The sequence below is a fragment of the Coturnix japonica genome, chromosome 2 (genome assembly GCF_001577835.2).
Source record: "Coturnix japonica isolate 7356 chromosome 2, Coturnix japonica 2.1, whole genome shotgun sequence".
Lineage (NCBI taxonomy): Eukaryota > Metazoa > Chordata > Aves > Galliformes > Phasianidae > Coturnix > Coturnix japonica.
In genome coordinates this window covers 92,873,422-92,887,878 of record NC_029517.1, presented here as the reverse complement: position 1 = coordinate 92,887,878, position 14,457 = coordinate 92,873,422, and the positions used below count along the sequence as shown (strand labels likewise).

At 44.1% G+C, this 14,457-nt stretch overlaps 1 protein-coding gene across 2 annotated transcripts in view; it reads right to left on the bottom strand.

Moving 5' to 3' along the window:
- Positions 1 to 7,958: 7,958 nt before the first annotated feature.
- The window catches only part of CABLES1 (Cdk5 and Abl enzyme substrate 1), a 56,068-nt gene continuing 49,569 nt past the window's right edge, over positions 7,959 to 14,457 (bottom strand). For both annotated transcript variants that reach the window (XM_015855404.2, XM_015855405.2), the window contains 3 exons: positions 11,106 to 11,212; positions 10,027 to 10,234; positions 7,959 to 8,835 (listed from right to left, as the gene is read on the bottom strand). In XM_015855404.2, coding sequence (XP_015710890.1) covers positions 8,695 to 8,835; positions 10,027 to 10,234; positions 11,106 to 11,212 — 456 coding nt within the window. In that variant the 3' untranslated portion in view covers positions 7,959 to 8,694. The remainder of the gene's footprint in view (positions 8,836 to 10,026; positions 10,235 to 11,105; positions 11,213 to 14,457) is intronic.

Genomic DNA, 14,457 nt, shown 5'->3' with positions numbered 1-14,457 from the left:
TTTCTTTCCATTCCCCCCTGAAGTAATTGGTTCGTATTATCTGCTGCCCAGGCACAGCCTGTGTGCCTGTGTGTATGGCTGGCCTTTGGGATAGAGGCTCTTGAAGCCAAGTGGCATGGAAGAAGTAATGTACCTATTAAAAATCTTAGTAAAACACTGAAATATCTGTTAAAGGATGCAGCTCTGAATTACTGCTCTTTTGTTATCAACTCTTTTGGAGCTTGTGGAAGAGTGCATATATATTTCTGCTCATGTATCCCATCCTCACACAAGATCTGAAGGATTCAAGAAGTGTGATGTGGACATGTTTTGCAAAGGATGTTTCTATTGAGTATTGAAGAAAAGCTAGTTACTGGGAGCTGTGCTAAGGAAAGGAGGCCTTCTTCCAACTATTTTACCTGCAAACTACAGGGGGATGGATGCTTAAAGAAAACTCCATAGCAGATTTGCCTCACTCAGAACAGAAGCTGAATGAGCAGCTTTAAGGCAGATCATCTGCTATGTGAAGCAGGCACCAGACCCAGTGTGACACCTTAATCCTGTTCCAGACAGGAGCAGGGGGGTTTGTCTGAAGAGAAGGTGTGGGGCTGGGGATGGATATCAGGGGCAGGAGAGGGAAAAGTTCAGATTGAAATAGTTCTGTACCAGGGGATAAAATGGGAAGAGATTTTTCTTCTAGAAATGTATTGTTTATTCATTTCTTTTTTTGATTAAGACATATTACAAATAGATGGCTATTTAGTCCCAGAAAGGAATTAAAGGAGCCTGTGAGGGTTGTGTAACTATTTCCATATTAACTGCCTTGTTTGAGGAGCTTAATCCTTTTGTAACTGCACTTTGACCTCCTGTAAGCTTTCATTTCTACTAGAAAAGTGATTATTTGGGGAGAGTATTAGAGGAAAAGTTGGGCTTTTAGTTCACTGAGACGGGGGAGTGCATCCTCCCTGATCTTGGATGAGAAGGCATTGGGCAGGGCTTTCCTGCCCCTCAGTCTGTTTCCAGAGCAGAAGGGGATAGCCAGCTGGCATGTTATGTTCTTGATTTGGTGATAAATAAAATCACTTTTCCTCCCACAGTCATGCTTGAAAACATGCTTAGTGTGTTTTAAGTCTTGTTCATGCGATGCAGATTTAAAAGCAGATGGCTCAGAGTTGGTTCAGCCACCACTTTGGCCTCTATAGAAAAGCTTAGTGCACAGTTCTGTAAAACAGGCAATGTCTTTTCCAACCTCTTCCTCCCAGAAGGGGAGTGGGGACAGTAAATGAGAAACATAATGTGAGCCAGAAGTGTGCGCTTGTAGCCCGGAAGGCCAATGAGGAAACCTCATTGTGGTCTTCCAATACTTGAAGGGAGTTTATGAGCAGGAGGGAAAATGACATGGTCTGACAGAACAAGGGGCAATGGCTTTTAACTAAAGGAGAGGAGATTTAGTTAGATGTTTGCAAGAAATTCAGAGGGCGGTGAGGCGCTGGCACAGCTTCCCATAGAAGCTGTGGTGCCCCATCCCTGGAGGTGCTCAAGGCCAGGTTGGATGGGGCCCTGGGCAGCTGAGCTGGTTGGGGGCAGCTCTGCCCATGGCACAGGGTGGGACTGGGTGGGCTTTGAGATCCCTTCCAACCCAAACCATTCTAGGCTTCTACGATGATTCCTTTGGGGCAACACTAATTGCTTATTTATTAAATGTCTGCAGCTTTATTCAAAGAATTAGGCTGTAGGATAGACACAGAAGCTAAACATTTCAGCAAGGCAACTTTTGTTTCCTTATTATACTCATCCACTCATCCTGTCTTCAGCATTCATTCAGCTGATGAATACGAGCAGACTGCATGGGATTAGTGCAGATGGCTGCAGCCTCTAGACATGATGAGCTGTAACCAGAGAAAATAAATCTCTGCTTCCAAGGAGAGCCTTACACAACAGAATTTCGTGTGGCTCAGTCCTATTCACAGTGGAACATTAAAACTGCTGAGCAAAGAGCTGTGCGGCTCATGTCATGAATAGGCGTGTTGTGTGGGTAAGTTGCTTACTGCAGCCTCTCCGGTGGAAAGAACTCAACTGTATTGTTTTCTTTTGGGTTAAAACAAACAAACAAACCCATAAAACAAACCGTCTGTGATTCAGAGTTCGACAGAAAAAACAGCGGTCTGGTTCAGCAGCACGAACGCTGAATTGCTGGGCAGCAGCACTGCAAGTTTGGACAGCAGAACCCTTAATGGCCTGATCTGTGTGAAAGCAGGAAAATAACTTCCCATTCCAAATCTCTCTGGTGTTCCTTTTTACTTCTCTTGATCCCGAATCCGTGACACGAAGGCATCCTTTCTGGTTCAAAGTCCTCTCTGTAACCATGGAAGGTTGATTTTAAGGAGTAAACACAGTGGGTATAATGACGGGGTTGAGGTGTGACCTCCAGCTCCCAGCGTTGTGCTGGAAGTGAGCAGCAGGCAGATGGGATGGGAGCCTGCTGAGAGCTCCTGAGCCAGGGGAAACCTGGGTCTGGTACTAAGGGACGTAATAAATCACATAACTTCTTGAAATGACATGCACTGTGTATGCCCATCAGTCAGTCACGATCTCCATTCACTTCCAGTGGACACCAGGCTCCATACAGCTCCCCTAAGTCATAGAATCATTGAATGGATTAGGTAGGAAGGGACCTTCAAGACCTAGTTATAAACCCCACTGTAGGCAGAAGCTTGGACAAAGGTTAGGTTCGTGTCTTGCGAGGGACACCTTATGCTGGGACCTGAGCTAGAAGGAGGTAATGGGAGGTAACGGCATACGATATGGCACCAGCTTTTGCTCCCCTTCATCATCTTATCCAGAAGTGACAATTGAATGGGCTCTGCAAAGGTCTCTGCCTTTTAGCAAAAACAGAGGAGAGCGCACTCTTAACGGAACCAATGAGATCTTACATTGGCCTCTCTGAAAGACTTCACGGAATCTCTTCACGGTGGATTCTTTCATCATCTGGAAGTTGTCTTGCCTTAATAGGAAGGCACAGAGTACCCTGAAATATTTCTGACCATTCCAAAAATATAATTCCAGCTATAGAATTCTGACATCATTTTCCATGAGATGGCTTAAAAACAAACAGTCGTGCCCAAGACCACGGCGTGAGATTTCAGCTGTAACATTCTTCGGGGTCTTGGAGTTTGGGGTGGGTTTTGTTCTGTTGTTTTTTTTCCATCTAACCTATTCAGTTTCCACATCATCATACTGGGTCCCACAGTTATAATTACGGAAAGTATTTTTAATTTTCTGGCTCAATTGCCCAGTTAAATGCAAAAAATAAATGATGTTACGGTGGCAGTACTGTTACAAAATGAATCAGAATTCTTCTCACCTATTTCTCTCTCTTTCTCCCCTTTAAGAAACTCATTGCTGGGATCTGAGGTCATTTGCACCCTGAAAAGCCTATTCTCTGCCCAGCGCAGATGGGTTCCCAGGTCATCCTGTGTCTTGATGGTCGCCTTCAGTGTCTGATGGGGATCAGAACTGTGTAATCTTTAAGATCCCATCCAACCTAAGCCATTCTCTGATAAGGTTTTCAGCAAAGGTTGTTGCTGTGACTCCTTTCTCTCCTTTATGTAAATGCAAAATGGCATCACTGGGACTCCTACTGCTTTCTTACTTCTGGATGAGCACATAAGAAACAGGGAGGCCCAGGTTTAACCAGGTATGTCTCAGAACTTTAAGAAATTAAGGAGAGAGTAACTTGGATGGTTAGCAAATTTAATAGCACAGTGACAGCCCTCTCATTGTGTACCTTCAGAAAACAGAGTTTGCAAAGTGCCTGAACACCCCACAGGTAAGGAGTAGCTCAGACTTCCAAGAAGCCTTCCTTTATCCTTCTAAGCAAATATCTTCTTTGGGTCACAGGCTGCCATTTTCTTTAGTATTTGTCCCTAATTACTGAGTTGCCGCCATCAATTAAATTCACCATTTTTCTTCCTGGCCTCCTGCAGCTTTAATCTGAAACTTTCCAATTTCCTGCCCATGGACACCATCACGGCCTGAACAGGGTCCAACTTTCCATTATTGGACACAGCAGGCTTTTAAAATAAATCAGATGAAGGGTGGGGAATACAGCCCGGATGCTGTGAGAGAGTCAGCCCGACTCAACCCAGCATTGCACCAATGTCTTCCTGCTTTACTTTGGGGTTACTGGAATAATAAAACGTAAACTAAAAGGGGGAAAAAAAACCAACAGCAGTGAGTTAAAAGCACCTGAAAGGCAGCAAAGAGGAAAAAGGATCTGAGAAGAGGATCCAAGAGCTCTTAATCCATCTACACAACAAGTAATTTGTACTGTGACACCTGAATGTTCTGTAGTACCTCTGGTGCAGTGACTTGTGTGCTCTACTGACTGGCAGGGCTGCAACTTTGTGCAGTGTCATGCAGGTTAAATGAAATCAGAGGCTGGGTGCTGGGCATGAAATCATTACTGTCTCTTCTGCTTAGGTTGTTGTCTAATTCAGCTCCAGTCTGTGCGGAAATAAGGTGTTATACAGGCCCTGGGCAGGGCTGCTCCCCCAGGGCCCCATCCAACCTGGCCTTGAGCACCTCCAGGGATGGAGCACCACAGGTTCTCTGAAAGGCCACAATGAGTTCTTCCCAAAAGGCTTCTCCAGGCTGAACAACCACAGCTCCCTCAGCCTTTATTCAGAGAAGTGCTGGACTTTGTCCATCTAAGAAGTCTAAATCCTGCTTCAATGTTTCCTTAAAATGCTCTGTGAGGAGCTGTGGCGCAGTTGGTTTGTGGACTGCAACGTGGGAGATCGTGACTGTCTCACTGCTGGCCAAGCCAGGCTGCTCATTGAGGCTGTGCTTTCGCCTATAGCTCAGTATTTTGGCTGCTGCTCTTGCTATTTGTCCTGAGATTTTACACTGGGATCTGTGCAATGCTTTTGTTTGGTTTCTGGTGAACGAAGGCTGTCCTTTGAGCACATCTGGACCAGAAGCTGACAGGCTGCAGGGCCTCACAGTGTTGCCAGCGGGTAGGAACAAGGTCTCAGAGAGCCATCTTTCTTTGCGTACAAGCTTCCACAAATGGATGTGTCCGAAAATTCTTTTCCTCTTTCCTTTTTATTTACTTTTTTTTTTTCCTTCACCTTTTCTACAAGGTTTAAGACAGCAGATGGATGAGCAAATGAAGTTCAGGCCCTCCTCCCACACCTCCACCCCTTCCCCAAAGGCGCAACCTGGGACAGATTTCAGTCTCAGTAGTGACGCTGGCACTGCTGTTGCTGTGAATGCTCGGTCTCTCACTTCTCCAAACAACTTTTACCTTGTTCTTTTTGTTTTTAATGTGGAGACTGGTGCCAAAATGCGCTAGCATCGTGGGAAGGTGTTATCTCCTAACAAACTCCTCTGCCTCCAGCGAAAAGGCTCCGTATCATGTGGTTGAAGCAACAAGCTGATGTTACTTCATTTTGAAGTCATTGCAGACTACTCCAAAGATGCCACTGGCATTCGTTGAGTTGCTTTGGAAGATGATCAGCAAAGCATTCTGTGTATTGTTTGTACATTCTGGGGCCCATGTAAATCAAACTGCTGTTCCCAACACCACAAATACCCATTTGCAATTATGGGGCTCTGTGGAATACAGAGGAGGAGCCAAAAAAGACCTTGGCTGGAGAAAAGATCCAGGAATTGAGGAATGTGCAGGAGATGAACACCTGGAGATGCCCAGACCTTCTTAATTAGCAGCTTTATGTCCCCGAGGAAGAAAAAACCAGAACCATTTGACACATCTATTTTTCAATAGTTTTATTTTTTTAAACTTTTATTGTTTTTTGTTTTTTTTTTTTCTAGAAAAAGCAAAAAAACTCTGCATGGTAGAGTGAATGGTTTGTCATTTCAGAACAGAACAGGTGATACGGAATGGATGATTTCCCAAACTACTGGAAGTTGAATCTAAAATCATTTGCAAATCAACACTCGTTACCATGTAAGACAAAGGCAAACAATCAACTTCTGTTTGTCGCTTGGTACAGATTCCCTCTGTTACTTCAGCCTGAATTCTCCCAGGGTTGGAGAACATGGGCACATGCTGCCCGTTGTCCTAACCACCATCGTACTGACCACGCTTTGTGCTTTGAGATCTAGCATCATCATATGGCTTTATATATGTTCCTAAGCGAACAGTGCAACAACGCCACCATCTTAAGTGTTTATTCCACATCGGAACTCTAACTGAATGTCACTCCAAAACCCTTTCCCGCCCCCAAAACAACAACAATAATGAGAACGTAAAGCAGAAAGTCTCCAGCAATCAGATTTCCTCCCAGAAATCTGTGTAAACTGTGGATCGGGATCGGGTAGCAGCACAGGAGACAAAAGATGTGACAGCATGATTCAATAGCGTCTCTAAAGACTACTGTAAGACTGCCATTCTTTAGTCTGTATCTTGCAATCACATTTTGCTTTTTCCCTGCAATACTCTGAAGCAACATCAAAAACGAAAATCAAGACTCAAAAGCAAAAGGCAGAACCTTTGCAGAAGGTAAAGCCTCCTCTTAGCTTTGAGCAGTCACTGTTGAGAACCGATCTCTGCCACCAGAAGCAAATCTTGAACGTATATACACGATTGTGGTGGGGAGGGCAGCAGCCAAGGACAGAAGGCCCCGGGGCAGATCTGCTGACCGCCATGGTCTGCACACAGCTGCTGTGCTGCCGTGGGCACTCGGCCCTTCTCCTCCTGGGCTGCTGGGGCTGGGAGGCTGTGGGAGTGGGAAAGGGGGGCTGCATGGGGGAGGGAAGTGCACACTTTTCACCCAACCCCAGTCCAGTTGGAATGTATCTAATCAGTTATTAGATAACTATATTAGTAATAACCACAAGCCAGCGCAGTTGACCCTCCCCCTTAAAATGGGGGGAGAGCAACAGCATCAGACTATTTCCCATTTGTCCTGACACATTTCAGATACCTTTTCCAGATCCTAGAGAGCAATCGTATGCAGGCGTGTTTCGTACTAGAATTTAAAGGAGTCAAAGCTGGTAAAGAAACTGGATGTTTCCTGGCCTAACCAAAGGAAGTGATAAAACTGGTTAAAGTAAGAATGAAAGAAAATAAGCATTAGTGTGTGTACATCCTCTGGCATGTCCCACCTCCGGACCTTCTGCTCACAAGCCCTTCCCATACTCTGAGCAAGCACTCCCGAACTTACAGAGGTAAGGCTTCAGCTACAATCTCATGGTCGAGATTTATTTAAAAGATATCAAAAATGTTAAGGATTCGACCATACAGGATCTGCGTGGGGCATGTGGAGGGCAAGGCTTGGGAAGTGAACCTGTGCAGGAGGAGACTGGACACGGGTGTGATGCCCACAATGCCACCAGCTGAGCCATGTCTGTGAGCACAGCCCAGAGTGCAGCATCAGGGGGTGCAGGGGACACTCGGGTGCCCAGTCGGAGCCGTGGGAGTTGCAGGAAGGCTTCATGTTGAACTCCAGTATTGAAATGTCGAAAGGAACAGGACCTTTAAATTAAATGGGCGCCGATTGTAGGTTTTGCACGGCCAATTTTCATTAAAAAACAGAACTTGAACAACAGCTGCTGCCCCTGCTGCTGCTGGAGCCTTAACACAACTGTCACACTGCTGAGCCCTACTTTTATTTTGTTTTTTTCTTAATAAAACACTGTTTTAAGATACAGCACAATCAATGTGCTTATTATGCACTCTAACATAGAGCACAGAAATACAACACTACAGAGTGCAAGTCTTAACCATCTCCACAGTGGGAAAAGTGCGAAGGTTAAAAATAAGCATGTGGCTTAACACAAGGTATTTTTAAAAAACATGACATGGAAATCTCATACTAATGCTTTCACCTTTATCACAAACACAACTGAAAACTTATGGTCAGCTGCTGATTCTTCTCTCCTGACAGTAGTGTGATCCTTTCAAAAGTAAGATGCTGGAAAGATCAGAGAATTAGGAAACAATAAGACGAGCGTCCAAAAATGATCCCATTTACCGCTTTTCCAGTAGTTACGCTTTTCAACAAGTAAAACCGCGTAAGGTCACCTTGATCTTCCCCCTCAGTAACCAATACAGGCTGAAACAGCAAAGCCACCCACATGGACACAGGTCAGGTCTGCATCGCGCACACACACACACATCTACACACAAACACCCCACAGGAAAAAGTGCACTTTCAATTGCTGATACAAAAATAGATTGGCACATTCTTTTTGACACAGTGAAGATATCCTCTTTAAAAGCTTCTTTTTTTTTTTCTTTTTCACAACGTTAAGGAGTCCTTTTGTGAGTTGCAGCAGGTCTGTAGAAAAAGCACTACGAGAATGCACTCAAGTGGGCTTTCAGGGTTTGTGTGATTGAGAGAGGGGTGGCAATAGAGGCTGCCCCTCAGGCTTTTGTACGACTGATGACAGGTAGCTTGTAGGTCTGCAGTCCCCGCTGGTAGGGTCAGTTGCCATCCAGTTTCAGCACATTAACCATGTACCAACATCTCAGTCTCCACCTGCTTTGAGAAAGTAACGACATCTAAATTTGTCAAAGCCAAGTCTTAAGTCAACGCAGCGTCTTCCCATCAGTTGTTGAAAAAAACTGGTTTGGAGAGGGAGAGAGTGAAGTGTTAGGAGTCTGATTTTGCATTTCCAGTAGTAACTGCAGCTCAGGAGAGCCAGGTGGGAACAGTCCGGAGCCCCTTCCCAGCAGGGCAGCCAGTGCTAGGAGTTCTGGATCAAGCGTCTGTAGTGCGGCATCACTTCGTGCTCGGGAAGGTGGAGAGCAAACTCCAAGGCCACCAGCACCGGGAATTCAAAGGCAATCAGCTCTCGCCTGTTCAGCCGGAACTTCTCTTCCAGTTTCTGTACCAGCAGCCCATGAAACAAATGAAAAGGACTTTATCAATGAGGATTTGGCTTTCTAGTGCTTACTTACAGATGATGTTATTCACGCTTGCACCTAAGTGTTTGCCAATATTTCCCACTGATTTTACTGGGGAACTGGTTTACAAAGTTCAGCCAGATTCGCTATTTCTGTTTATTTCACTCATTTTCACTCTGCCATCTCACTCATTCCTGCTCTAGCAGATGCATCTTCCAAAGATTACAGTCATTACCAATGCAGAAACACCTAGCTTTGTGCAGTCACTTGTGTAGTGGAATACATGCACCTTCTAAGTGCCCACAGAATTCCTCTCTGCTTGAAATCACAGATTCTGTTTCAAGCATTGCACTGTTACAACACCTTTTTAGGGAAATTATTTATGCTACAATTAGATACATTTGACTGTAATGCCTCAGAGGCAAAAAGTGTCATCTAAAACAACTCTAAGTACAGCATATATTAGAAACTGCTATTCCCAAAGGAACTCAGATAGATTTCATACTTGCTTTCTGCTGTACTGTACTAAACCTTCCATCTGTTCTGCTGTTCTCACTGGATTTGGATGCTAGAAGGCAGCCAGCCCTTCAGAAATATTCTCCCCCACTCCACTCTTACGAGCTCCCTTTGCTTGCTGCACTGTTGCCCGCTGGATCTAATGAAAACCCCCGTGTGACTTAAGGGTGGACCAATGATTCAGAATTGGCAGGTCTTCCAGCTTCCACTCAGCTTATTTTTTCCTGACTATTTAAAGAATATTTTAATAAACTCACTATCAAGCCAGTTCTAAGGCTGGGGCAGAAGGATATGAGTCCAGTTCTACCTCCAACAGAGTTCCCGTGTCTCTTGAAGTGAGTTGGTCGTACTCAGCTATGAGACTGATTTTCTGTTGTGTTAAACCAGATTGGTGCCTCGGTGCTTGCAAACGTATTATGGAATAAGACACCCTTCTGTTTCTTAGCTCTTTAGTATGGAGTGGGTAGAAGACCAAACACTTTCTTCCACACACACAAAAATAAGTTAGGGTGAACTGTCTAATGGAAACCATGTCCACTTGCCCTAAAGCTTAACTTGATACGTAGAGGAAAGCATGACTACTGATAAACAGGCTTGTATACACCACGCACTGGCACTTAATGTAGAGAGAACACAGGAACTGTATGGATACCTACATCTATAAGATGCTTGACTTCGTGTTTTCTGAGGTCACTGCCAATTTTGGCTGCTAAAAGGACACAGGCTCCAGCACAAAGCTTTCTATTCTGCTTGTTCAGCTTCCCCTTGAGAGCGAGCTTCTCAAAGTAGACAAAGGCCATGGCTACTGTGGGCTCTTCAAAACCACATTCTTCTTGAGCAAGCTTGCGCATCTCTCTCTTCAAGCTGAGTAAAGAGACCAGACAAGTATGCTGTGAATTACATCTTAAAGATTACTCATTTCACCGTAGGAGTCATTATTGCAGAGATTCCTTTTTAATCAAATGGAAAGGAAAAGCGTAATCTGCTGGGCAGGTATGTTTATGCTCTATTTTGGGAACACACTGTATCGCTTGTTTTGACTGAATCCTTTCCCTCCTACAGACAGCTGTATCAAACTGCAGAAGTAACTGAAGAGCTCTGACATTTTTTAGTGAAAATATTTCACTGGAAGTCTTAAGCTATACATAACTTATTTAGTAGCAATGGATTGATTGCTTGTGATCTACATGCAACTTTGCAGTTGGTTCTGACTGATCAAATCCAAACTTGCTATGCACTGCAGAACTCTAGTTACAGAGCAACAGGAATCAGTATCCTTTTGGCCACGTCAGTCACATTAAGTCACCATTACTTTGGTATGTATAGACTGCTACATTAGAAACAGTGACAAAATACTACAGCTTTGCAGTGAAACTGATCACTTGTTTTGCTTCTGGCTGTGCTCTTTGCAAAAGGCACAAAAGCCAACAGTGCCATAAGTCTGATGTCTCTTTTTTTTGTATTATTTTTTCTGGATCTGATAATATAGTGCAAGCACAGCTCACATTCTCATCCTCTTATATGTGGACACTGACACCTGAGTGGTACATGTTTGCATAGTCCCCCATCTTGTTTCCAGAGCCCACTAATCAAAGCAATCATCTGACTTATTCTGCTCCCCTGCAGGTCCTAGAAAATCAATCAGTGCTGTGTGTTTCTTCAAGTACAACAGCAATCACACCGCGATGTGAGACAGCCATATCACACTGCAGCCATAGCAAGCTTTGCAACGTACCTTCTTATTTTACTGAGGGTTAACTTGATGTGAGGGAACTTCTCCTTAAACGTCTCATTCATGTCCTTTTTGAGATCTGATGGCTTCACATAGTCTATGACTGTGGTCTGTAACACATGGTTGAGAGAAAATCACTCTTATAGTTTATAACAAACAAGATCACTCAATCTCTGCAAGCAAGAAATATCAAACAAATGCCAGTCAGTCTTAATGATTTCACAGACAGGAAAAATGAAGTCTGAATTAAGGTAACAATTTCTTTGCAGCTGTTCCATCAGAAAGGGTGACCTGAGATCAGAGATGAATGTTCAGCACAAGCCCTGAACAGCACATACCTTATTATGAGCCTTCCAAATACTGCTGAGAATGAGCTTAAGCCAAACGTGGGTGGATGAAACCTAGCTGACAATTCTTGCTAAGCCAAAATAAGTTATCACAATAATTGATTCAATGACTGGACTTTGTGTGTGGCTCTGAAACATACTGCCAGTCTCTAACTGATTGCTCAAAGGAATTGCTGGCACAAATTCTTGACTACTAGATTTATGACAAAATAGGTAATTGGCCTAAATGGCGAGTAATTCAATAGAATGAAAGATACAGCCTCAAAAATTACGTACTAAGCAAACAGAAATACTGAGTTAGAACAACATGAGAAGTATACAGCCTATTTCCTTTACCTTGAGATTCCTGTTCTTCTTCGTCATCCCTGGATGTGTTTAAAAACTGTTTGGATGTGGTGCTCAGGGCCATGGTTTAACAGAGGGTTGTTAGTTAGGGTACTATGGTTAGGTTGTGGTTGGACTCAATGATCTTTATAGTCTTTTCCAACCTGAAAAAATTTTCTCATCCCCTTAAGAATTTCTGTATTTAGCAGAGGGCCCTCCAGGCCCAATCTGTGTGCCAGCAGCAGCAGCTATGGGTGTGCAGCACTTCTCTCATTCCATCAGTCTTCATTCAGGAAACACTCTGCCAAAACTATCTACCACTACTCACTTGGTCTAAAACTATCAGCCAAACAACAGCAAACCCTTCTTTTTAGTAAAGTGCCAATTCTCTTCCTGGCTTTGGCTGTTCCGACCTTGAACAAAAGCATGGAAGACAATACAGTCTCAGAGTATCCAGCTCCTGTCTTGTCTTTCCCTTCTAATTCTGTTTATGGTTAAACTACATTGTGTTAACTGTAAACAAAGAGTGGCAGAAAGAGACACACAAAAAACACCACATTATGCCTTTATAGAAGAAGAAACCTCCCTGTATTATATCCTTACGGGAATCTAAATCAACTGAAAAGACCCAACTGAATATGTTTTGTTATTTTCTTTCCTTTTTTCCCCAGTAATTAAACCTGAAAGGGTTTGGGGAAGGGAGAATATGGCTTTGGAGAGCAACTGGACAACTCTTTTTTATCAGTCCCTGGCTGGATCGGACATGAGCATGAATAAGAGCAAAAAGCAACTAACTTGTCCTGCATTTTGTTTAAGAGCTATGGTACTGAAATAAGGGGTAATAACAGGAATTTAGAAGGAAGCAGACTGTGCTTCTCCCCTAAATAGCTCACAGCAGTATTTGAGGCAAACGAGCTATAATGAAGAGGAAAAAGCCAACTTCTTGGCACATGGAGTTGTTGCAGTCATACGTACCTTTAACAATGAAGGCTATTCAGCTATCTAACTTGCAGTGTGAAAAGCGTAATTTGCCCAGATAAATTGCTCCCCGTGACATCTTGGCAGGTAATTTTGCTAGGCATGTCAAGCGCAACAGCTGCTCGCCACAAACTATAAATGCTCACAAGCCCCCTCTGACACAGTTACATCCTAAGCACCAATCCAAATTTTTCTCAATAAAGAGAATGGTTCCTTATAAAATTCTGCCCTATGAAGGAGAGCTACCAGTTATAAGAAACTATGAAAAAGGAGCACATCACGTCAACTTTCTACAGCCAACTCTGCTGTCCTGCATATGCATGTATGAGCCAGAGCACAGGCCCAGGCAGTCCCCACAGTGTTCTGAAGGTAACATCCACATTTGGTCTTCAGGCTGAGGCAGGCAGCTTGCTACCATGCCTGAATAAAAAGAAGAAAGGTAAAGATGGAGAGGAGAAACCCTGCCCTACTTGGTCTAGAAGACAAAAGCATCGCCTGGATGCATGGGTCTGCCTGTTGCCAGGCCTGCTGAAGGCAGAAGGAAGAGCAGATTTGGCTGAATGTACAGTCACCTGCTTGTAGGGGTCCCACTGCAGCCCAGCAGGGTTCAGTCCTCATAAGCTGAAGAACAAACTCTTGCTACCGACTACTAAGTCCAAAGTTTATTTTGTATACTACCGACATTTTTTGGTTGTCTTGGACAAGCCTGGAAAGAATGAGCTTGGTGCTACTTTGCAAAGTTATACCACACCTTGTTCCAAGCTTCACTGCAAACCTAACTACTCGTTGCTTGCTCTCTGTTACCGCAGAGCTCCTTAGTTTTATCTTAGTTATCTTCCACAAAGCCACCACGGGTTTTCCTGGCAGACCTGCTCTCGGCTCCTTCCAGGTCATCATTTCCACCTACACAGAGAACACCAAACAGCATGGATGAGCTGTGCAGGACAGAAACCACCTCGCAGAGTGAGTGAGGTCCCAAGCACCCTGCAGAGCCAGCTGGAGGGCTGTATGCAGGTTATGCTGGCCAGCAGGCTGTGCTTGCCTCCACATCTAGCATATGGAGGCACTCAAGACCAGGTTGGATGGGGCCTTGGGCAGCTGAGCTGCTGGAGGGCAGCCCTGCCCATGGCATGGGGTGGGACTGGGTGGGCTCTGAGGTCTCTTCCAACCCAAACCATTCTATGATGAGACACATATGTGATCCTGCAGCTGTCTCATGGGTACCTTATACACTGCTCTGCTTTTACGGGGGAGTCCTCTGAGCCAGCTGACTGCCAGGAGACCTGCCTGTATTTAAATAGATTCTTTGTTAAAAAAAAAAAAAAAAAAGTTATTTTTAAAAAGAGAAATAATATGTAAAGTGAAACATTCAGAGGCTTGAGAATAAGCAGACAGCTTAAAACTGAAAATGGAAAGGAGGTACAACTATTTTTAAACACAGAGATTTGTCAATTCTCTGCTGGTGATAAGGATCTGCGATAAAGATCTCCCCCCTCCAACTCTGAATACTGCTGCTTCCTGCTAGACAACAGTCTCTATGATATAAATCACAATAATGAAATCCAGATGAAAGCCAGTGTGTGCTGGTTTTGATTCATGTAACAGGATAACAGCAGCATGTTTGAACACACTGGCTCTAAGGCAGCTGTCTCATCTTGTCAGTGCCATGCTGGAGAGCAAAACTAACTGTCCTTCTTCTCAGGAAA